Source organism: Enhydra lutris, unplaced genomic scaffold, assembly GCF_002288905.1.
Source record: "Enhydra lutris kenyoni isolate GAN:26980312 unplaced genomic scaffold, ASM228890v2 scaffoldscaffold54, whole genome shotgun sequence".
Classification (NCBI taxonomy): domain Eukaryota; kingdom Metazoa; phylum Chordata; class Mammalia; order Carnivora; family Mustelidae; genus Enhydra; species Enhydra lutris.
The window spans coordinates 3,276,328-3,298,325 of NW_019154138.1; the positions used below are offsets into that span (position 1 = coordinate 3,276,328).

Consider the following 21,998-nt stretch of genomic DNA (forward strand, 5'->3'; position numbering starts at 1 on the left):
TCTTGCCCAGGACAGTCTGTAATATAACAGATATTCAATAACCATTCTCTAACACTGCTAGGTCCCAAAGGGAAGGGTGATTAACAAGACTTGGTGATGGAGAAATGGAGCATTGATCAAGAAGTGAAAATGGAGGGGCTCCTGGGTGGCTCAGCAGGTTAAAGCCTCTGCCTTCGGCTCAGGTCATGATCCCAGGGTGCTGGGATCGAGCCCCACATCGGGCTCTCTGCTCAGCAGGGAGCCTGCTTCCCTTCCTCTCTCTGCCTGCCTCTCTGCCTACCTGTGATCTCTGTCTGTCAAATAATAAATAAATAAAATCTTAAAAAAAAAAAAAGAAGTGAAAATGGAGAGTTTGACTTATGGCTTAAATTTGTTGACTTATTTACCCCTCCTTTGGCTCATCATATGGAATTACTCTGTTAGTTCCTTCATACAACTATCTTTATCTGAAATCAATTACTTATTTGCATGTGTGTGTGTGTGTGTGTGTGTGTGTGTGTGTGTTTTAAGTAAACCGTACGCCTAACACCTAGGGGCACACTCCAACTCAGGACCCCAAGATCAAGAGTCGCATTACTTATTGCATATTTATCACCTGCTGTAATGGGACAGCAATCTCCTCTATCTTGCTCTAATAAGACAGGAATCTCCTCTGTCTTGGTCATAAGTGTATTTTTTTTTTTTTTTTTTTAAGAGAAGCAAGCAGAGAGAGATGGGGAAGCAGGCTCTCTGCTGAGCAGAGAGCTGGATTCGGGGCTCAATCCATGACCTGAGCGGAAGGCAGAGGCTTTAACCCACTGAGCCACCCAGGCGCCCCTCATAAGTGTATCCTGCTAAAACACAGTGCCTAGAACATCTCCCAATAAATAGTTCTTGAATGAATGAATGACCACAAGGAAATTAGCAAGAAACATTTTAACTAAATATAAACGTAGTCATACTTTCTTTGCCTTCTTTATGATTTATGAAGTTGGTAAACTTTGGGAAAATTGGGTAACATGAGAAAAAAGTAACCAAGGGAGAAATGCTTCCTTAAGAAGTTGGGCTTTCAAGGAAAGAGGTAATCTAACCTAAATCCATCATTTGGGTTTTCATTAGTTTTGTATCCCCTCGAGTCCTAGAGGGAAGCGCTAGCTCCTTTATTTCTTTACCCCTCGTCAGTGACCAGAACATTGCCCAGAAGGTAAAGGGCGCTCAATAAATATTTGAGGAATGAAAGAACAAGGCAGGAAACGAAGAATACACACTTATAAGCGAATTGGCTCCGACAGGCTGCAGTTCCTCCCCGGGGCAGGAGGCGGCGCCAGCGTTACACCAGCCCGGCCGCCGGCAGGTCTTGGTCCCTCCGGCAGACCGTCCAACGCTAGGCCCCGAGGCTGGTGCGGGAGCTAACCAATAGAAAGCCATCTTAGTTGTCGGGTCGGGCAGAGTGCCCAATGACCGCAGCGGGTGTAGGCAAGGGGCGGTGCGACGGTGAGGGGCGGAGGGAAGCGGTTAGAGGTGGGAGTTGGCGTTGCGGGCCGGGCGGGGGCCGCGGAGCTGCGATGCGGACGGGGCCGCGGCGGTGACCCGAGCTGCCGCCCGACATGAACTCGCTGGAGCAGGCGGAAGGTAGAGTGGGCTTCCTGGGTCGCCCGGGCAGGTCCCGGGCTCCTCCCGGAAGCTGGAGGGGCTAGAGTCGCGGAGACCCCGCCCCGGGGAGAGGAGGCCGCGAAGGATGGACTGAAGGGGCCGGGGCCGCGGGGGCCTCGGGGCGGCCAGAGGCGGCCGGACTCTGGTTCCCGCGCGCGTGGCTTGCGCGGGCGCTGGGGGACGTTGCGTCAGCTCTCCCATCTCCCCAGCTCAGACCGGGAGCCCCTAGTCTGGGCAACTTTTGTTTTTTATTCATTAACAAGCATTTCGCATTTTGCGGTTTGTGTATGCTAATTCACCCAATTTTATTTCGATAGCCCCGGGAAATGGACCCGTAAGTCCTGCTGTGGTTTCTGGTTTCCTGACACAGGAAGGGAGTGGCTTGATTTCCTTTTAAACTTTAAAAGACTCGGTTGGGGAAAGCTAGCCCACCTTGCTCACTCAGGAGCACTTTGGACGCCCCTTTCAGAAGGCCTCCGAGCTTGAGCTCTGATAGTGCCCGGTGGGTCACCTGTAACCCATTCTGTGGGAGGAAAGGGGAGTGTCTCCACACCCACCCGTTAGCCGAATCAGAAATCCAGTGAGACCGGACGCGAAGCGTAGCCATTAATTAATTACACAGAAGGGCTAGAAATCGGAATCGGGTCGTTGCGGTCAAAGAGACCTCGAAGACTTTGATGTTAGGGAATACATTGTTCTAGTAGAAGGTTCTTGGTTCCGGCAGAATTAAAACTCGACCTGATTCTGATCCTTTTATTTGCAACCCCCAAAATTCTAGCTTTTGGCGCCGGCTGAGGCTGCTGCTGATTTTCCACATACCATTTTACGAAGCTCCTAAAAGTGAACCAGCCAGTTTCCTTATATGTGAAATTGGAATTAAAGAAACGTAATGTTTCTGTCAAGTGCTTAAAGCTGTCCTAGTAAACGAAGTAAACAGTGCAGTGATACATGTAAGTTGGTGTGTAAGACCTGAAGCAGTTAGAGTATCTAAAATTTCATCTTAATGGATGCAAACTAGTAAGAGTGGCTCAATTGGAAAATTGAAATCTTTTTACCTAGATCTCAAGGCTTTTGAGAGGAGACTTACAGAATATATTCATTGTTTGCAACCTGCCACTGGACGTTGGAGAAGTAAGTTCTTGAACGTTTCTTTGGAAAATAAGCTGACAATCGGTACTTTTATCTCTGCCTGGCAATGATTTGCTTTTGTGTAAACTCTTTTACTAACAAATGCTTTACTAAACCATACGATTTCCTTGGTGTTTTGACAGTTTTTGAATTTTTTTAACTTGGTAAACAACGCATCCTAAATAAAAAAGTTTTTAAGATTTTATTTTTAAGTCATCTCTACAGCCTTTGTGGGGCTCGAACTCACAACCCTGAGATCGAGAGTGGGAGGTTCTACCGTTGGAGCCAGCAGGCAGCCCCACGAAAGAAATCTTTAAGGAAAGGAAGTGGCTCTACTAAAAGGACAGTATTTCATATGGTTGGATTTTCATTTTTCCATCAAAATACATGCACTTCTTTTTATTAAATACTAACTATTGATAAATGACACACAAAAACTTCAGGAGGATCTTTAGCATTTTTATAGTTTGCCTACAAACTATCGAAATAAAATTCTGTTGAGGAAAATCGTATTTAACATATACCTGCAAAGGTTATGAAATCAGCTTTGGTCAATTTTAGCAGACAAGGAATGTGTTGCTTTGCAGTCTGTCATGGCAAACAAATTCACCTTGCAACTGGCTTTTCAAAATGTCATGAGTACTGTAGGGTTTGAAAAAATGGTTATTGCCCCATGGAAATACTTAGGAAATGCAGATACATATGTAAATGATGACCTCAGCAAACAAAATGCTTTGCTAACTTATGTTGGGACCAGTTTTAGTTTCTTGGACATGTGTTACTGAAATTTAATTCCTGCCAATAGGGAAGTACAACAGCACATGTTGAAAACATGTTTTATTTCAAAGTGTAATTCAGTTTGTGGGGCCAGAGAGCACTGTTGAAGTTAGGAGCCTTTTTCTGTGTCAGGATTTTTCATGGTATTTTTATTCAGTCTATTTGCAAAGTTCTTTTTGTATGCTGTGAGAATTCTGATTGGTCAGAATTTACAAGTAATGATTTTCTCAGGTTCTTTGGCTTAAGGGAGGAATTACCCCTAAAACCTTACTTCACTGCTACTTGAAAATCTTTTAAAATGTATATGATGCTGTGGTATCTTATAATATAGTGAATATACTTTACTTTTCTGTGATTCATGGTCTCAGTGCTTACAAACAAATGACATCAGCTTGGTTAATGTACCAGCGAAAAGTATGTGTTTGAGTCCCTGCCAGTTGGTTTGATTTTGCTTTTGCTTCATTTTTCTTTTTTCTTTTCTTTTCTTTTCTTTATTTATTTGACAGAGAGACAAATCACAAGTACAAGTAGGCAGAGAGGCAGGCAGAGAAGGTGGGGGGGAAGCAGGCTCCCTGCTGAGCAGAGAGCCCTACGTGGGGCTCGATCCCAGGACCCTGGGATCATGACCCGAGCCGAAGTCAGAGGCTTTAACCCACTGAGCCACCCAGGCACCCCTGCTTCATTTTTCAAAAGAAAAATCTGTGTAGTATGACATATTTCTTACTAGAAATACAGCATTATAAGAAATTTTTTTTTATTATAAGAAATTTTTAATCTGCTCTGAAAATGTAATTCTGAAATTTTGATTCTGTTCTTAAATACCTAAAATGAGATTGTTTTCCTGTGATTTGCCACTTCTAAAAGTAAATCACCAGGAATTCTAGGTAAAGTTTTATTTTTCTATTGCTCTTTGAATCTTTTTTTTTTTTTAAGTGATTTTATCTATTTGACAGAGAGAGAGAGAGAGATCACAAGGACGCAGAGAGGCAGGCAGAGAGAGAGGGGGAAACAGGCTCCCTGCTGAGCAGAGAGCCTGATGCGGGACTCGATCACAGGACCCTGAGATCATGACCTGAGCCGAAGGCAGAGGCCTTAACCCACTGAGCCACCCAGGCGCCCCTTGCTCTTTGAATCTTGGTCTTTATATTTTAAAACTGTATGTGTCCTAACTGAAGGACAGTACCTTGATATCCAGAATATTAACTAGGTCATGGTGCCCCTTTATTATTTTCTAGTAGTACCATTTATTCCTTTTTTTTTTAATTCCTTTTTTTCTTTAAGATTTTATTTATTTTTTTAAACATTTTTTAGAAGATTTTATTTATTTATTTGTCAGAGAGAGAGAACGCACAAGCAGGGGAAGCTGCAGGCAGAGGGAGAAGAAGGCTCCCCACTAAACAAGGAGCCAGAATTGGGACTCGATCCCAGGACCTTGGGATCATGACCTGAGCCAAAGGCAGCTGCTTAACCGACTAAGCCACCCAGGCATCCCTAAGATTTTATTTTTAAGTAATCTCTACATCTACCTTGGGGCTCGAACTTACAGCCCTGAGATCAAGAGTCACAGATTCAACCAGTGAAGCTACCCAGGCACCTCTGTATCATTCATTCTTTTTTTTTTTTAAGATTTTATTTATTTGTCAGAGAGGGAGAGAGAGCGAGCACAGGCAGACAAAAAGGCAGGCAGAGCAGAGGGAGAAGCAGGCTCCCCGCCGAGCAAGGAGCCCGATGTGGGACTCGATCCCAGGACGCTAGGATCATGACCTGAGCTGAAGGCAGCTGCCCAACCAACTGAGCCACCCAGGCGTCCCTGTATCATTCATTCTTGAGTTTTGTTTAGGATCTATTTAGAATTCCTAAAGTAATTCTAACTTAGTGAGGAGAAGGTTTTCTGAGTTCTACCATCAGTAATTTCTACCCTGAACTTCCTTTAAGTCTCTGAAGAAAACCTGACACTAATCAGTGAGCTCCACATTCTTTTTTTTTTTTTTTTAATTTTTTTTTTTTAAGATTTTTATTTATTTATTTGACAGAGAGAGATCACAAGCAGACAAAGAGGCAGGCAGAGAGAGAGAGAGGGAAGCAGGCTCCCCGCTGAGCAGAGCCCGATGTGGGACTCGATCCCAGGACCCTGAGATCATGACCTGAGCCGAAGGCAGCGGCTTAACCCACTGAGCCACCCAGGCGCCCTGAGCTCCACATTCTTGATAGCAGCCGTTTCAGCAGCCGTTGTTTAAAGGCAGAATCCTCTAGCCAGGATTCTCAGTGCATTCATAAAGGAGTCATTGTTTGGTTTGTTTACGTAGAAAATGAGAGGTGTTTTTGTTTTTTTAATTTGAATTTGTAGGATCTGCAAAATCAGCACAAAGCATGTCAAAAGTTCCTACTGCTTTTAATTTGTTGATCTTGGTAAGTTCTGCCTAAAGTAATAATGGGAACAATATCATCCTCAATTACTAAGGTTCATAGTATGTAAGAGAATTCCTCAGAGTCATACAGCAAGTTTCCTAATTCCTCAGTCAAATGTATTTTCTATTTAATAAAGTGCTGCATCCTTTGGCTCTCATTGATTAGGAACTGGTGGTATTAGTATAAATGTATTAACAGCTTATTTCCTTACTAATTTCGTGTTTATCTTTCATCAGTGCTTCTTATAGTGGTATCTGTCTGCACAGCTACTGGTGCCTGGAACTGGTTAATAGATCCCGAGACACAAAAGGTAGAAGTTTTGATTTAAAATCTTTACTGGATTAAATGAGATAATGTAGCAGTGCTTTGTTCATTGTAAAGTATTACCCAAATGCTACCTATTATTACTAGTAGTGACATTAATCATTATATTAAATATATGCCTTACATTAATTTGGTTAAGAAAAACTTCGGTTGTGTGTTGTAGATTAAGTATCTTTTACAGGAAAAAAGACCTAAGAAATACCCCACTTACACTACTTCTTACTCATTTCTGAACTTCTTACATATCTTTTTACATTTCATATTCACAGTTTGTACATATTTCAGTATAAAAATTGTCTTCTCTTTTGTTCATTTAATATCATCTGTGCCAGCTTTTAAAAAGTATAAAATTGGGGCACCTGGGTGGCTCAGTGGGTTAAGGCCTCTGCCTTCGGCTCAGGTCAGAATCCCAGGGTCCTGGGATCGAGCCCCACATCGGGCTCTCTGCTTAGTGGGGAGCCTGCTTCCTCCTCTCTCTCTCTCTGCCTGCCTCTCTGCCTACTCGTGATCTCTGTCGGGTAAATAAATAAAATCTTTAAAAAAAAAAAATTAAAAAGTATAAAATTTCATTTTCTTCTGTGACTTAAATTTGGTAGTACCTTTCATCATCCCACAAAGCATTTGAAATGTCTTTGCAGGAAACATGATAAAACAGCAAAATTTTAATGTAATAAAACATTAAGATCGGGGCGCCTGGGTGGCTCAGTGGGTTGGGCCACTGCCTTTGGCTCGGGTCATGATCTCAGGGTCCTGGGATTGAGTCCCGCATCGGGCTCTCTGCTCGGCGGGGAGCCTGCTTCCCTCTCTCTCTCTCTCTCTCTCTCTGCCTGCCTCTCCGTCTACTTGTGATCTCTCTCTGTCAAATAAATAAATAAAATCTTAAAAAAAAAAAAAAAAAAACTTAAAAAAAAAAAAACATCAAGATCGAGGGGGAAAAAAAAGATTAGACTAGAGGGTCAAAGGAGGGAAACCAGGTCACAGACAAGGTCATATGGGCCACCACACTTGCCAGAACTGAGTTGTAAATTAGTCTCTGAGTTACCTAATCCATAAAGTCACAGTTGGTTCCATGGTTTTCCTTCTCTGTGAAAAGAACACATGTATGAGTTCCGTAAGCTAGCAAAGATTTTGTTCTCCGCATTTATCTTTAAAAAAATTTCCTGCCTGAAATTTAATATAGGAAACCCTGAGAGAACTCCCATTGGGCTCTGTACAAGAACATCCCTATACCAAATGCAATAAAAGATTTCATAATGTTATTTCTGGAAGCATCCTTTTGATCAAACCTGATAGAATGTTTCTCAAAATTCTACTTCTTTCTACTAACTTGTGCCTTAATTTCAAACTGAGTTTTTTTTTTTTATTAGAGAAGCAGTAGTCTCCAGTATTTCAGTGAAGTTTTTTTTTTTTTTGCCTCAGTGCAGCTTTATTTAGGTAATAGTGGTGTTCTAATTTTTCTCAAATTTCAAGCCCACATCCCTTTTTAAACTGTAATTAGGTAGACTGCTCCCAGTAGCTTTATTTATTACCTGTTGGTTTATACAGAAGGAAAACCTAATGGCAAAGCTTTTGTCAGCAGTCCAGATGGCCGTTCGGGCAGCCAGGGGGTTATTTAGCGTGTAGTCTCCCTGCCTTTATCCATTGGGGTGGAGATATAAAAGAATAGGAGGTAGGGGAGACTGGTGATGGAATTTTACATTAATAGAGGGGTTTTTATGACAGATAGGAAACTCTCTTGTGTGTTCATTTATAAAAGTCTGCTCTTAAGGCTCTGCTTGGTGTTCATCTTCAGGGGAAGAGTGAGGAGGCTGGCAAGAAGATTGAAAAGGTCTATCTTGGGAAATGAATCTGACTTCTAATTGGGAAAAATATAAGCTGATTTCAGCTAGTTGAGATCTTAATAAAACACAGAATGAAATGTAATTTGAAGTAGACCCAAAACTCTGTAGTTAATGTAATTTTCTAAATTAGGTGAGAATATAACTATTAGCCTAAGGGTTAGCTCTTTAGATTTCAGTATTTAATAACCTCAAAGCTGATAGGAGTTTTAAACAGCAATTGTCTCTAGCAGGAGTTGCAGACTCAAAAGCCAGTGCGTGATTATCTGGAAGAATCCAAGGAGAGAAGGAATAGAGCAAGCTAGAAAGTACATGAATGCCCGATCTAAAGGGGGAACCGGTATTTTGATGCAGTTGATCATTGCTGTGGAGGAAAGAAGGGCGATGTCGACTGATCTAGTTAAAATTGACATATAAGACACTACATGTGCTTACATTGTGCAGGCCATGTGAAATCTAGCTGGCCTGTGGGAATTAAGCTGTCCTTGAAGGTTTTAAGAAGACATTCCTCTGGATTATTAACCTTTTCAGAATTTCATCCTTCTGGGAGCTTCTTCTCTTCTGATGTTGTCAGTCTCTCATTTCTTCTTTTGACAAATTTATTTAACCAGTAGCGTACTAGGCCAGCTACCTGGTCTTTTTTGTAAGTTTAGTTCTTGGTCTTGAAATATGTATGCATCTCTTGTTATAAGAGTGGAGTATAGATGCCTTTGGCTTAGTTCTGTTGCTCCCATTTAGTTCCTGGTCCATTGGATTTCTTTTTCCAGACTCTAAACACATCTTTTTTCCTCTTTCAAACTATAGTGCTATCCCCCAGTAGTCTGGCTTCAGTGCCCACTCGTTTCAGTCCTGGATCCTAGACTCTTGTCTTACATACTCCCGTTGTCTTATTTCCTGCTGTCCTCTCTTATGCCCAGATCTGAAATTAGCTCTTTGTTTCTCTTAAATGCTCATTCTTTTCTTTTTTTTCTTTTTTTTTTTTTTTTTTAATTTGAGAGAGAGGGAAAGTGAGCACGACAGGTGGTGGGGGAGAAGGGCAGAGAGAGAGAGAGAGAAAATCTTAAGCACATTCCCAACTGAGGGCAACACAAGGCTTGATCTCACAACCCTGAAAATACAACCTGAGCAAAAACTAAGAGATGTACGCTCAGCTGACTGTGCCACCCAGGCGCTGCCCCCCCCCTTTTTAAGTTTTATCTAAGTAATCTCTGTACCCCATATGGGGCTCAGACTCACAACCCCAAGATCAGGAGTCACATGCTCTTCTGACTGACCCAGCCAGGTGCCCCTAAACCTACCTTCTTTATAGGTAGCTACTAATCATCTTTCCCTGCTTGAGTGTCCTCTGTCCATTTAAATCTCAGTAGCTTCAGGGTTGCCTGGGTAGCCCAGTCAGTTAGGCGTCTGCCTTCAACTCAGATCATGATCCCAGCGTCCTGGGATTGCACCCCAAGTCAGGCGCCCTGCTCAGTGGGAGCCTGCCCCGCATCGGGCTCTCTGCTCAGCGGGGAGCCTGCCTCCCCCTCTCTCTCTTCCTGCCTCTCTGCCTACTTGTGATCTCTCTCTGTCAAATAAATAAATAAAATCTTTAAGGAAGAAAACCTTTAAAGGTTTTAAAATCTTTTTAAAAAATCTTTAAAGATTTTAAAATCTTTAAAAAAAAAATCTTTAAAAATTTTATTTTATTTGACAGACAGGGATCACAAGTAGGCAGAGAGGCAGGAAGAGAGAGAGGGGGAGGCAGGCTCCCCGCTGAGCAGAGAGCCCAATGCGGGGCTCGATCCCAGGACCCTGGGATCACGACCTGAGCTGAAGGTAGAGGCTTTAACCCACTGAGCTACCCAGGCGCCCCTAAATAAATAAAATCTTTAAAAATAAATAAGTCTCGGGGCGCCTGGGTGGCTCAGTGGGTTAAGCCACTGCCTTCGGCTCGGGTCGTGGTCTCAGGGTCCTGGAATTGAGCCCCGCATCGGGCTCTCTGCTCAGCAGGGAGCCTGCTTCCTCCTCTCTCTCTGCCTGCCTCTCTGACTGCTTGTGATCTCTCTCTGTCAAATAAAAAAAAAAAAAAATCTTAAAAAAAATAAAAAATAAAAAATAAATAAGTCTCAGTAGCTTTAAAACCAAACTCACTTTTTGCTTCCACAGAGAGGGGAGGATTATACTGGAGCTGAATCTTCTGGGGCCATGTAGGAGAGGAGAAGTACGGTAGCATGTATGTGGGTACAGCAGGAAATGGTTGGACTGGGACCAGGTTATGCATGATAGAGGCTGCCCCAGTTCTGAAAGGAAGCTTTTCAATGGGGAGAGTAACTATATCACTGCTGACTTGTATTTTCATTGACTTCAGACCAGAGACCTTATCTTCACTCGTTTAGCAGTATTAATTGAGCATGTACGTTTGCCAAGCACTGTTTCACATACTGGAAGAACAGAGATGCACAAGACCACGTCTACTCCTGTGGCGCTTACAGTCTTGTGCTTTTATTTTTTTATTTTTTTTTTTTAAAGATTTTTTATTTATTTATTTGACAGAGAGAGAGATCACAAGTAGGCAGAGAGTCAGGCAGAGGGAGAGAGAGAGAAGCAGGCTCCCCGCTGAGCAAAGAGCCTGATGCGGGGCTCGATCCCAGGACACTGAGATCATGACCTGAGCCGAAGGCAGCGGCTTAATCCACTGAGCCACCCAGGCTCCCCGTCTTGTGCTTTTATATATGTGTGTGTGTCTGTGTGTATGTAATCTCTATGTCCAACATGGGGCTCGAGCTCATGACTACTGAGGTCAAGAGACATGCTCTACTAGCTGAGCCAGTCAGATGTCTCTCGTCATCTGCTTTTTAAATTGTTTTTTTACCAGAGAGAGTTTAGTAAACATTTTGGTAGAATGTTTTTTGATTATAAGAATGAATTTTTAGTGGTTAAAGTCTTTGAAATTGATGGAGGGAATATTGCTATATTATCTTGCTACGTTAAAGATACAAAATAGATAACTGGTTTTATTTGCATGGCACAGCAAAACAGAACTAGGATTATTTTAAATTCTTCAAATCCTCATATTTCAGATGATTAAAATCCTACATATATTTATGCATAAGTGGGGAGGTAAAAATTAGTATTGTTCTGAGATCCTGAACATTTTTATATTTCAAACTCTTCTTTTCCAGGTGTCCTTCTTCACATCTTTATGGAATCACCCATTTTTCACTATTAGCTGTATTACTCTAATAGGCTTGTTCTTTGCCGGAATACACAAGAGGGTCGTTGCACCATCAATGTATCCTTTACCAAAATTGACTTTTATTCTCTGAATGAAATTAAAGCACCTTTTTGATCCATCTAGGTGTTGTTTTAAAAGCTTATTCTTCATAAGATAAATTTTCCTTTGACCACATTTTTTCAGCATAGCTGCTCGATGTCGAACTGTATTAGCAGAATACAATATGTCTTGTGATGATGTGAGTATTGTTTACGTTAGAAAATTGTAGATGTGCATGAAAGGACTGAAATGTTTTGGCTTAAATAAAGCAGACATTAATAAATTGTCTGCATGGGGCACCTGGGTGGCTCAGTCGGTTAAGCGTCTGCCTTCGGCTCAGGTCATGATCCCAGAGCCTAGGGATCCCCAAGTACTACATCAGGCTTCCTGCTCAGCAGGGAGTATGCTTCTCCCTTGGGCCCATTCACCCTGCTTGTGCTCATTCTTTCTCAAATAAATAAATAAAATCTTTAAAAAAATTGTCTGCATGGATTAATAGTGGAGATACTCCTTATAGTATTGATCCTAAGACCCATATATACATCTCAGAAATTGAGATGCATCTAATGATCTGTAGTATCATACAGGTCAACTGGTAGAGTTGACAGTACCCTTTTTTTTTTTTTTTTTTAAACACGTAAGCTGTATGCCAAGTATGGGGCTTGAACTCATGACCCTGAGATCTAGAGTCACATGCTGTACCACTGAGCCAGCCAGGTACTCCCAGTTTAATCTTTCTTTTCTTTTTTCTTTTCTTTTTTTTTTTTTTTTTTAATTTATTTTAGAGAGCACAAGCAGGCAGGAGGAACAGATGGAGGGGGGAAGCAGGCTCCCGCCTGAGCGGGGAGCCTGTTGTGGGGCTCCATCCCAGGATCGTGGGATCACAACCTGAGCCCAGGGCAGATGGTTAACTGACTGAGCCATCCAGGCACCCCTCCCCCGAGTTTAATCTTAATGACATAAAATCATGATGTCTTATGATTGAAGCTGTCTTAAATTCAATACACAGTTGTCATTATTGGCCAAAAATGGATTGTTGGGTGTTGGATTTGTAAACTGTTACCTAACGATATTCTGTATATAGGATTTTAAAAAATAAGATTTTATTTATTTGTTTTTGAGAAGGGGGGAATACAAGCAGTGGAGGAGGGGCAAAGGGAGAAGCAGAATGTCGGGAGCCCGATGCAGGACTCAATCCCAGGACCCCAGGGTCATGACCTAAGCTGAAGTCAGGTGCTTAACTGTCTGAGCCACCCAGGCGCCCTGTATATAGGATTTTAAATTAGATCTCAAATTAATTGACAGAATACAAATTTAACAAACCGACTGGTTTTGTTTGTTTGTTTTGTTTTGTTTTTAAGATTTTATTTATTTATTTATTTGGCAGAGAGACAGTGAGAGTGGGAACACAGCAAGGGCAGTGAGAGAGGGAGAAGCAGGCCTCCCACCAAGCAGGGAGCCGGATGCGGGGCTTGATCTCAGGACCCTGGGATCATGACCTGAGTCGAAAGTAGACACTAAACCACTGAGCCACCCAGGCCCCCCAAACCGACTGTTTTTAAAAGTTAATCATGTATTGATATACTAGAGTATCTCACAGGTTTGATTCACTTATTTTATTTATAAAGGTATTTTTACCTTCAAGTTAAAAAAACTATCAAATAATACTTATCCAGTATAGAAAATAAGAATAAAGAGGGAAAAAAAGATACTAAGCCAGGAAAGCCACTAGATCAATGAAGAGAATAAAGACTAAACAGTTTGATTTTTTTTTTTAAATTAGAGGATAAGTATAGTATTTCAAGTCAAAAGGGGAGAAATGGGCTAATAGTGTTGAGGTAATTGGCTTTTCATTTGAGAAAGAAATGAGAGGCGCCTGGGTGGCTCAGTGGGTTAAAGCCTCTGCCTTCGGCTCGGGTCATGGTCTCAGAGTCCTGGGATCGAGCCCCACATGGGGATCTCTGCTCAGCGGGGAGCCTGCTTCCCCCCTCTCTCTGCCTGCCTCTCTGCCTACTTGTAATCTCTGTCTGTCAAATAAATAAATAAAAAATCTTAAAAAAAAAAAAAAGGAGAAAGAAAGGAATTTAGATCTCTTTTTCACATCAATTAAAAAGATTAAATTCCAGATAAAGTCTTAAATATATTTAAAAAGACATACCTATCTCATAAGCATTAGAAGAAAGTACATATGAATGGTTTTTGTTTTTTAAGATTTATTAGTATAATAAGTAATACAACATGCACACACACATGAGTTGGGGGAAGGGTAGAGGAAGAGAGAAACCCAAGCAGACTCTCTGCTCGGTATGGAGCCCAACATGGAGCTCGAGATCATGACCTGACTTGAAACCAGGAGTTGGATGTTTAACCCACTGTGCCACCCAGGTGCTCCAGAGATGAATATGTTTATGATCTTGGTGTAGAAAAACTTTTTAAGACTCAGAACAAAAAACCATCATGGAAGAGGTTGGATACCTTTAATTGCACCAACATTTGAAAATATCGTACAGCAAAAGGCAAGAAAATGAGCAGTGATTAGAAGAAATTGTTTGTGGGGTGCCTAGCTGGCTTAGTCAGTGAGCATGTGACTCTTCATCTCAGGGTTGTGAGTTTGAGCCCCACGTTGGGTGTAGAGATTACTGAAAAAAAAAAAACATATAAAAAGAAAGTATTGGCAAGATATCTAATAGAGGATAGAATATAAAATAAAAAAATCAATAAAAAAAGATAAATAGTACATTTGAAATGTGGAAAGAGGTAAGTCATCTCACAGAAGTGGGACTACAGATAGCCTCATTTGTAATTGGGGAAGTGGACAGTAAAACTGAGTTATCTTTTTCTTTTTCTTTTCTTTTTTTCTTTTTAAGAGAGAGAGAGCGAACATGAGTGGAGGGTCTTGGGGGGAAGCAGAAGGAAAGGGAGAAGCAGACTCCCCACTGAGCAGGGAACCCATCACAGGGCTTGATCCCAGGACCCTGAATTATTACTTGAGCCCAAGGCAGATGCTTAACCGACTGAGCCACCCAGGTGCCCCTAAAACTGAGTTTTCATTTGTCTTACCTACCTTTACATTGGTAGAAATTGAAAGTCCAGTACTGTGGTAAAGTAGATGAACCCATGCACTGCTTGTTGAGAATATACAGTGGGATAGCCATGTTAGAGGGCAGTTTTCATCATTCCTGTAAAATGTAAAATTGGCATGTCTCATGACCTAACCATTCTACTTCTCTCCATCTACCCTTGGTGGGGACCATCAGTCACATGCACACGAGGAGGCAGGTACAAGGTCATTATTGCAACATGCTTTGCAGTAGGGAAAAAATGGAAACCAGCTTTACATTTCCCAACAAGGGCATGGTAAAATAGACTGAGGTGTAGCCACATTGTAGGAAACCGTAAGTAAATCTGTCAGTATGGCCATGGAAGGCTCTGCAGGGCATAATGTGAAGTGCAAGAAGTAAATTACTGGATGGTATACTCAGTTTGGTATCTTCTTTTTTGTTGTTGTTGTTGTTTTAGTTTTTTTCCCCCTAGTACCATTTTCTTTTTAATTCCAGTATAGTTAATATACAGTGTTATATTAGTTTCAGGTGTACCATAGAGTGATTTCAGCACTTCTGTACATCACCGTGTGCTCGTTATGACAAGTGCACCCCTTAATCCCCATCATCTATTTCCCCCATCCCCCCACCCACTTCCCCTCCTGTAACCATCAGTTTGTTCTCTGTAATTAAGAGTCTTTTTCTTGGGACGCCTGGGTGGCTCAGTTGGTTAAGCAGCTGCCTTCGGCTCAGGTCATGATCCCAGTGTCCTGGGATCGAGTCCCGCATCGGGCTCCTTGCTCGGCAGGGAGCCTGCTTCTCCCTCTGCCTCTGCCTGCCATTCTGTCTGCCTGTGCTCGCTCTCTCTCCCTCTCTTTCTGACAAATAAATAAAATCTTTAAAAAAAAAAAAAAGAGTCTTTTTCTTGATTTGTCTTTTTTTCTTTGCTTGTTTTTGTTTTTTCTTAAATTGCACATATGAGTGAAATTACACAGTATTTGTCTTTCTCTGTTTCACTTAGCATTATACTCTTGAGCTCCATCTATGTAGTGCAAATAGCAAGATTTCATTCTTTTTTGTGGCTGAATAATACTCCAGTGTGCACGCGGTTTGTGTGTGTGTATCACATCTTCATCTGTAAGAAAGGTTTTGTTTTTTTTTAAGATTTTATTTATTTATTTATTTGACAGACAGAAATCACAAGTAGGCAGAGAGGCAGGCAGGGGTGGGGAAGTAGGCTCCCTGCTGAGCAGAGAGCCCCATGTGGGGCTCGATCCCAGGACCCTGGGATCATGACCTGAGCCAAGGCAGAGGCTTTAACCCACTAAGCCACCCAGGTGCCCCCTGTAAGAAAGTTTTAATTAGAAAATTTCCAGACAAAAAAATGGAGAGTATAATGAACTGTGTCCCCACTGGTCAGTGTCAACAATAATTAGCTCATGGCCATTCTTATTTCATGTGTACCCCTGCCCACCTTCCTCCATCAGATTATTTTGAAACAAATCCCAAGTCGTATTTTTTACCTTCAAATATTTTAGCAAGTTAGAAACACCAGATTTTTTAAGTTTGATTTATTTATGGGGCCCAGTGCGGGGTTTGATCCCAGGACCCTGAGACCATGACCTGAACCGAAGGCGGAGGCTTAACCCACTGAGCCACCCAGGCACCCCATAAATAAAATCTTTAAAAAAAAAAAAAAAAGGGGGACGCCTGGGTGGCTCGGTTGGACGACTGCCTTCGGCTCAGGTCATGATCCCGGGGTCCCGGGATCGAGTCCCACATCGGGCTCCCAGCTCCATGGGGTGTCTGCTTCTCCCTCTGACCTCCTCGCTCATGCTCTCTCTCACTGTCTCTCTCTCAAATAAATAAATGAAATCTTAAAAAAAAAAAAAAAAAGATTTATTTTATTTTAGGGAGAAAGGAGGAGGGGTTGAGGGAGAGAGAGAATCTCAAGCAGACTTCCTGCTGAGCACAGAGCCTGACACAGGGGCTTGATCTCATGACCCTGAATTTATGACCCAAGCTGAAACCCAAGAGTTGGATGCTTAACTGATTGAGCCAGATGGCTCAGAAACATCAGATTTTTATTATTTATATATGTGGATGTAAATCATAGAACCCAGTCTGGAAGAGTTCATGCTAAAACTGGTTTCTTCTCTAAGAGGGCTAGAATTTGAGATAAATGGAAGGAAGAATTTCAGCTTATGTATATTTGAAAACATTTTAAATTGTTTGCTTATTTTTTAAGTAATCCTATACCCAACATGGAGTTTAAAGTCACATCCCCATGGGGCAGCTGGGTGGCTCAGTGGGTTAAAGCCTCTGCCTTCGGCTCAGGTCATGATTCCAGGGTCATGGGATCGAGCCTCGCATCGGGCTCTCTGCTCAATGGGGAGCCTGCTTCCCCCTCTCTCTGCCTGCCTCTCTGCCTACTTGTGATCTCTGTCTGTCAAATAAATAATCTTTTTAAAAATAAATAAATAAATAAATAAAGTCACACCCCCAAGGTCAAGAGTCCTGCTTCACTGACTGAGTCATCCAGGTTTTATGTATTTGATTTTTTAATAAATTACATTAATGTCTTTCCATGTAATTTAAAATAGATTAAGACCTTGGGGAGCGCCTGGGTGGCTCAGTGAGATAAGCCTCTGCCTTTGGCTCAGGTCATGATCCCGGGTCCTGGGATCGAGCCCCGCTTCGGGCTCTCTGCTCAACAGGGAGCCTGCTTCCCCCTCTCTGCCTGCTGCTCTGCCTACTTGTGATCTCTCTCTGTCAAATTAATAAAATCTTTAAAGAAAAAAAAAAAACTTGGGTAAAACAAATAGTGGTTTGTTTACACAGTGGAATACTGTGTATTGTGTATCGTAATAACAATATAAAACAGTATACACTGCTGGAACATAATAACATGGATGAATCGCAGAAGCACAGTGAGTGAAAGAAGTAGATGCGAAAGAGCACATAATCTCTGATTGTATGTGTTTAAAGACCAGAGGTGGGCAAAATTTATGGGAAGTAGTTACGTCTATTTCAGGAGTGGGGCTCCCATTGACCAAAAAGGGATGTGGAAGAACTTTCTGGGTGGCGGTGATACTCTGTAGCGTGAACGGGGTGATGGCTCTGTGGGCATATGTGTGTGTGTGTGTGAAGATTTTTACTTAGCACACACGCAGGGGGAGAGGCAGAGTGAGAGAATCTCAAGTAGATTCTGCACTGAGCCTGATGCGGGCTCATTCTCATGACCCTCAGATCATGACCTAAGCCAAAATCAAGAGTTGGACACTTGACTGGCTGAGCCGCCCAGGCAGTATATAAGTTATACACTGTATGTAAGTTATACCTCAATAAAACTGAAAAAATTAGCATCAAAGTTCTACCAACATTACTAGGGAATTACCAAAAGTTAAACGGCTAAAAATGAAGTTAAAGTGAGAATCTTGTGATCAGAATCTTGATAGCACTTTTAACCCAAGAATCACAGTAACAAAATATTAATGAAACCACCTAGAGTCTCACCAACCAAAGATGTTTTGTGTTGCGTTGCCCATTCTCATTTGCTTCTTAGGTATTACGGGAGTTTTCAGACCTGCTTCTTTGATCCAGTATTAGGCTTTAAGAGCCACCATTTATTGGACATGAACCATGTGCAAAGTCTTGGGCTTTTTATCTACACTATACCAGTTAAGGTCTTCTGTTTTGGGGCATCTGGGTGGCTTAGTCAGTTTGGTGTCCAGCTCTTGATTTCAGCCCAGGTCTTGATCTCAGGTTCATGAATTCAGGCCTCATGATGAGCTTCATGCTGGGCATGGAGCCTTGTTTTGTTTTGTTTTGTTCTCTTTTGTTTTGAAAAGCGGGAGGGTCTTCCATTTTGTTTAATTACACACTGCCCTCTTTTATGGATACCTCATGATATAATGCCCTGTTGGTCATACAGTTGTTTGCAGTTTCCATACTGCGTATGTTGTATATTCTCTGCCAGAACTTAAGCTGCAGGAGGATGAGGGAGTGTGTCTAGTTCATTCTTGGATCCCTCGTATCTCCCACAAGGCCTGGCCCACAGCAGACACTCAGTAAATGTTGAATGAAAGAATTAGTAACATTTTTTTAAAGATTTATTTTAGAGTATGCACAAGAAAGCACAAGTGGGATAGAGGCAGAGGGAGAGATTCTTCAAGCAGACTCATTGCTGAGCTCAGAACCCAATGCAGGGTTTTATCTCACAACCCATGAGATCATGACATGACCTTAAACCAAGAGTCCGTCGCTTAACCAGCTGAGTCGCCTAGGTGCCCAAATTAGTAACATCTTTATGTACAGCTTTGTGCTTGTGTCCTTTAGGTAAACTCCCAGAAGTGGAGTTTTTTGAACTATATGGCATGTACCTTTTCTTTAGGTAAATAACACAGTTGGGCCAGGGCACCTGGCTGGCCCAGTCAGTGGAGCATTTAACTCTTGATCTTGGGAACGTGAGTTCAAGCCCCATGTTGGGCGTAGAGCTTACTTTATTTTTAAAGGTTTATTTATTTATTTATTTGACAGAGAATGAATACTGGCAGGGGGAGTGGCAGGGAGAGGGAGAAGAGCTCAATCCCAGGATCATGACCCAAGCCAAAGGCAGACCCTTAACCAACTGAGCCACCCAAGTGCCCCTAGAACTATATTTATTTATTTGTTTCTTCAGGTTTTTTTTTATTTTTTTATTTTTTTTTTTAAGATTTATTTACTTATTTATTTGACAGGGAGAGAGAGAGAGAGAGATCACAAGTAGGCAGAGAGGCAAGCAGAGAGAGAGGGGGATGCAGGCTCCCCGCTGAGCAGAGAGCCCGATATGGGGCTCGATCCCAGGATCCTGAGATCATGACCCAAGCCGAAGGCAGTGGCTTAACCCACTGAGCCACCCAGGTGCCCCATGTTTCTTCAGTTTTTAAAAAGATTTTATTTATTTGTCAGAGGACAAGTAGGGCGAGTAGTAGGCAGAGAGAGAAGCAGGCTTCCTGCTGAGCAGGGAGCCCGGTGTGGGACTTGGTCCCAGACTCCTGGGGTCATGACCTGAGCCAGAGGCAGACACCTAACCGACAGAGCCACCCCTAGAGCTCGGTTAAGAGAAAAAGCCGGGCAGGGGGGCAGTTGACCTTACAGAAGAGTTTCATCCACTTACACTGAACATCAGCAGTGTGTGTCTAGTGCTTAATCATTGGTTTACATTTTCACCTGAAAGTAAAAATTTGTTAGTGAAGGAAAAATGTTTTTGCTCAGATACATATACTTATGTTTTGTAAATTTCATTTGACAAGGAGCATGAATTTATACATGTTGGGATTTTATTTATGGGATTGATTGGCAGATTTTTAGGTAGCCAGTGGACAGGGAGTTCATCAAATAGATTGTTTTGTTTATTTATGTATTTATTTATAAGATTCATTTATTTGTTTATTTGACAGAGAGCGAGACACAGCTAGAGAGGGAACACAAAGGAAGGGGAGTGGGAGAGGGAGAAGCAGGCTTCCCGCTGAGCAGCGAGCCCAATGCAGGGCTTAATCCCAGGACCCTGGCATTATGACCTGAGCCAAAGGCAGACGCTTAATGACTGAGGCACCCAGGCACTCCAAATGGGTTGTTTTAAAGTAATGAAGATTTTAGGGGTGCCTGGGTTCGTTAAGCATCTGCCTCTGGCCGCAGGTCATGTCATGATCCTGGGTCCAGGGGTCGAGTTCTGCATGGGGCTCCCTGGTCCACAGGTACTTCTCCCTCTGCCTGCCACTCCTCCTGCTTGTGCTCTTTCTCTCTCTCTCTGTCAAATATATAAATAAAATCTTAATAATGAAGATTTTAGGAAGAAAACTCCACACAAAACTTGGAAAACATAACTGGTCATTGCTTAATATTTACTTCACATATTGGGGCACCTGGGTTAAAGTGGGTTCAGTGGGTTAAAGCCTCTGCCTTTGGCTCGGGTCATGATCTCTGGGTCCTGGGATCAAGTCCTGAATCGGGCTCTCTGCTTGGCGGGGAGCCTGCTTCCTCCTTTCTCTCTTTCTCTCTCTGCCTGCCTCTCTACCTACTTGTGATCTCTCTCTGTCAAATAAATAAAATCTTTAAAAAAATATTTAAACTTCATATAAAGGATGTTCTGGTACCCTTCAAATGTACTTCAAGGCTTATGGATAAATGGTGATGTTTTTAGTGGAACTGTGTATTGAAAAACTTTTCTTTCATTTTTACAGACAGGAAAACTCATTTTGAAACCTAGGCCTCATGTTCAGTGACAATCTGCACTCATTGTTATGGGACCTAAAACAGCCTTTCTTCAAATGAGTGATACAGCAAAAAGCCATAAGGGATTCCTTTTACAGTTGGATATGTGAAGATCATAGCAACAACTGACAAGAAGTGTGCAATATTTACCCAGATGATCTCGATGATGATGACTCGCCTCCCCCGTGCTTGGTACCTTTGATTATCTGTGTTACAGTATTAGTGTCACTTTAGTACTTCAGACCCTGCAGAGACTTCTGCAGATGAAGTATGTCTATATGTTACTAAGTTAAACTTAGAAACAGAACCTCATCCAGTTTTTATAATGTATTTTTGCAAACTACTGTAAATAGCAAATCAATGCCAATGTCAAAGAGGGAAGCCTTCCGTGGACTTTGTTCTCCTGCACCAGTATCGTGGGAGCATCCGTTGGCCGGCCCCATGGCTCTTCACACCCAGCTATCGCGCATAGCTGTGCCTTTCATTCTTACACCCCTCTGTTCTAATCATAATGCAAGAAAAACATCGGATCGAGTGTAAATTGAGAAAGACTCATCTCCATTATGTTGTGAGAAATTATAGATGTTCTTCTGAGAAAACATTTTTGTTAAACCAGATAGTGAACTTCAACCACTCTCATGGTAACCGTTTCCAGTTTGTTGTTTTCCTTCAATGCTAAATATACTTTATATTTTTTTTTAATAATTTTAAGAACACTCCAAAGGCTTCTGAATATACAAGTTTAGTTATAAATTATGTACTGTCTGGGAATTTGATAGTCCTTGTTTTAGATCATTGGATCTTAACGCCGCGGTTGGCGTGCTGTTACACTAGTGTTGCACGGGTGTAATTGATCAGCTGCTCCATCACGGGGTGACTTGGGAGCGGCGCCCCAAACTAGAGTCTACAATTCTCACTGTTCAGAGAGTGTTAATGACATACTGTGTATGCATTTTAGCCACCTGTACTATAATTGCCCTAATCTTAAACTATTGGGATTGCTGTAAATATTTTAAAGAACTGGAGGTGCCTTTTACCTGTTTATTAGATGATTTTGAAAAGGTTTAAATTATTTCATGAGCAGTCTTTTAAATTCCATTTAACATGAAGCTGAAAATTCACTCACAGGACAAAAACTTTTTAACAAGGCTACCATTTAACTTAACTGTCCATCTTGGCTTTGACGTGTTTGAGATTTTATTCTTAAAACTGCAGCAATAAGACCCTCTCTGCTCCTACGAAGTCATCAGAGGGTACTCTTATGTATTCGGCACAGTTTGATTGTCTGTAAATTTTGTAGGTAAATATGTGCATAAAAATAAATACTTTATATATAATTAG

The 21,998-nt window shown here is 41.9% G+C and overlaps 1 protein-coding gene across 3 annotated transcripts; it reads left to right on the forward strand.

Annotated features, from left to right (window-relative positions):
* The first annotated feature begins 1,513 nt into the window (after positions 1-1,513).
* Positions 1,514-21,992, forward strand: LOC111157431 (CTD nuclear envelope phosphatase 1 regulatory subunit 1). Of its 3 annotated transcripts, none has more exons than XM_022518826.1 (6): positions 1,514-1,611; positions 2,411-2,763; positions 6,183-6,256; positions 11,270-11,379; positions 11,506-11,560; positions 20,627-21,992. In XM_022518826.1, exons 2-6 carry the CDS (start codon positions 2,640-2,642, stop codon positions 20,666-20,668), a joined length of 405 nt encoding a protein of 134 aa, XP_022374534.1. In that variant the 5' UTR covers positions 1,514-1,611; positions 2,411-2,639; the 3' UTR covers positions 20,669-21,992. The 3 variants fall into 3 exon arrangements, with proteins under 3 accessions (XP_022374534.1, XP_022374535.1, XP_022374533.1); XM_022518827.1 differs by having other exon boundaries at positions 2,692-2,763; XM_022518825.1 differs by lacking the exon at positions 1,514-1,611 and having other exon boundaries at positions 1,788-2,763.
* The last annotated feature ends 6 nt before the right edge of the window (positions 21,993-21,998 follow it).

Excerpts from the sequence above, each read along its gene's own strand:
- LOC111157431 (XM_022518826.1), top strand. The coding sequence starts at position 2,640 with ATGCAAACTAGTAAGAGTGGCTCAATTGGAAAATTGAAATCTTTTTAC. Across the intron at positions 6,257-11,269 it reads TAGATCCCGAGACACAAAAG|GTGTCCTTCTTCACATCTTT; the intron begins GTAGAAGTTTTG and ends CTTCTTTTCCAG. Across the intron at positions 11,380-11,505 it reads AGGGTCGTTGCACCATCAAT|CATAGCTGCTCGATGTCGAA; the intron begins GTATCCTTTACC and ends ACATTTTTTCAG.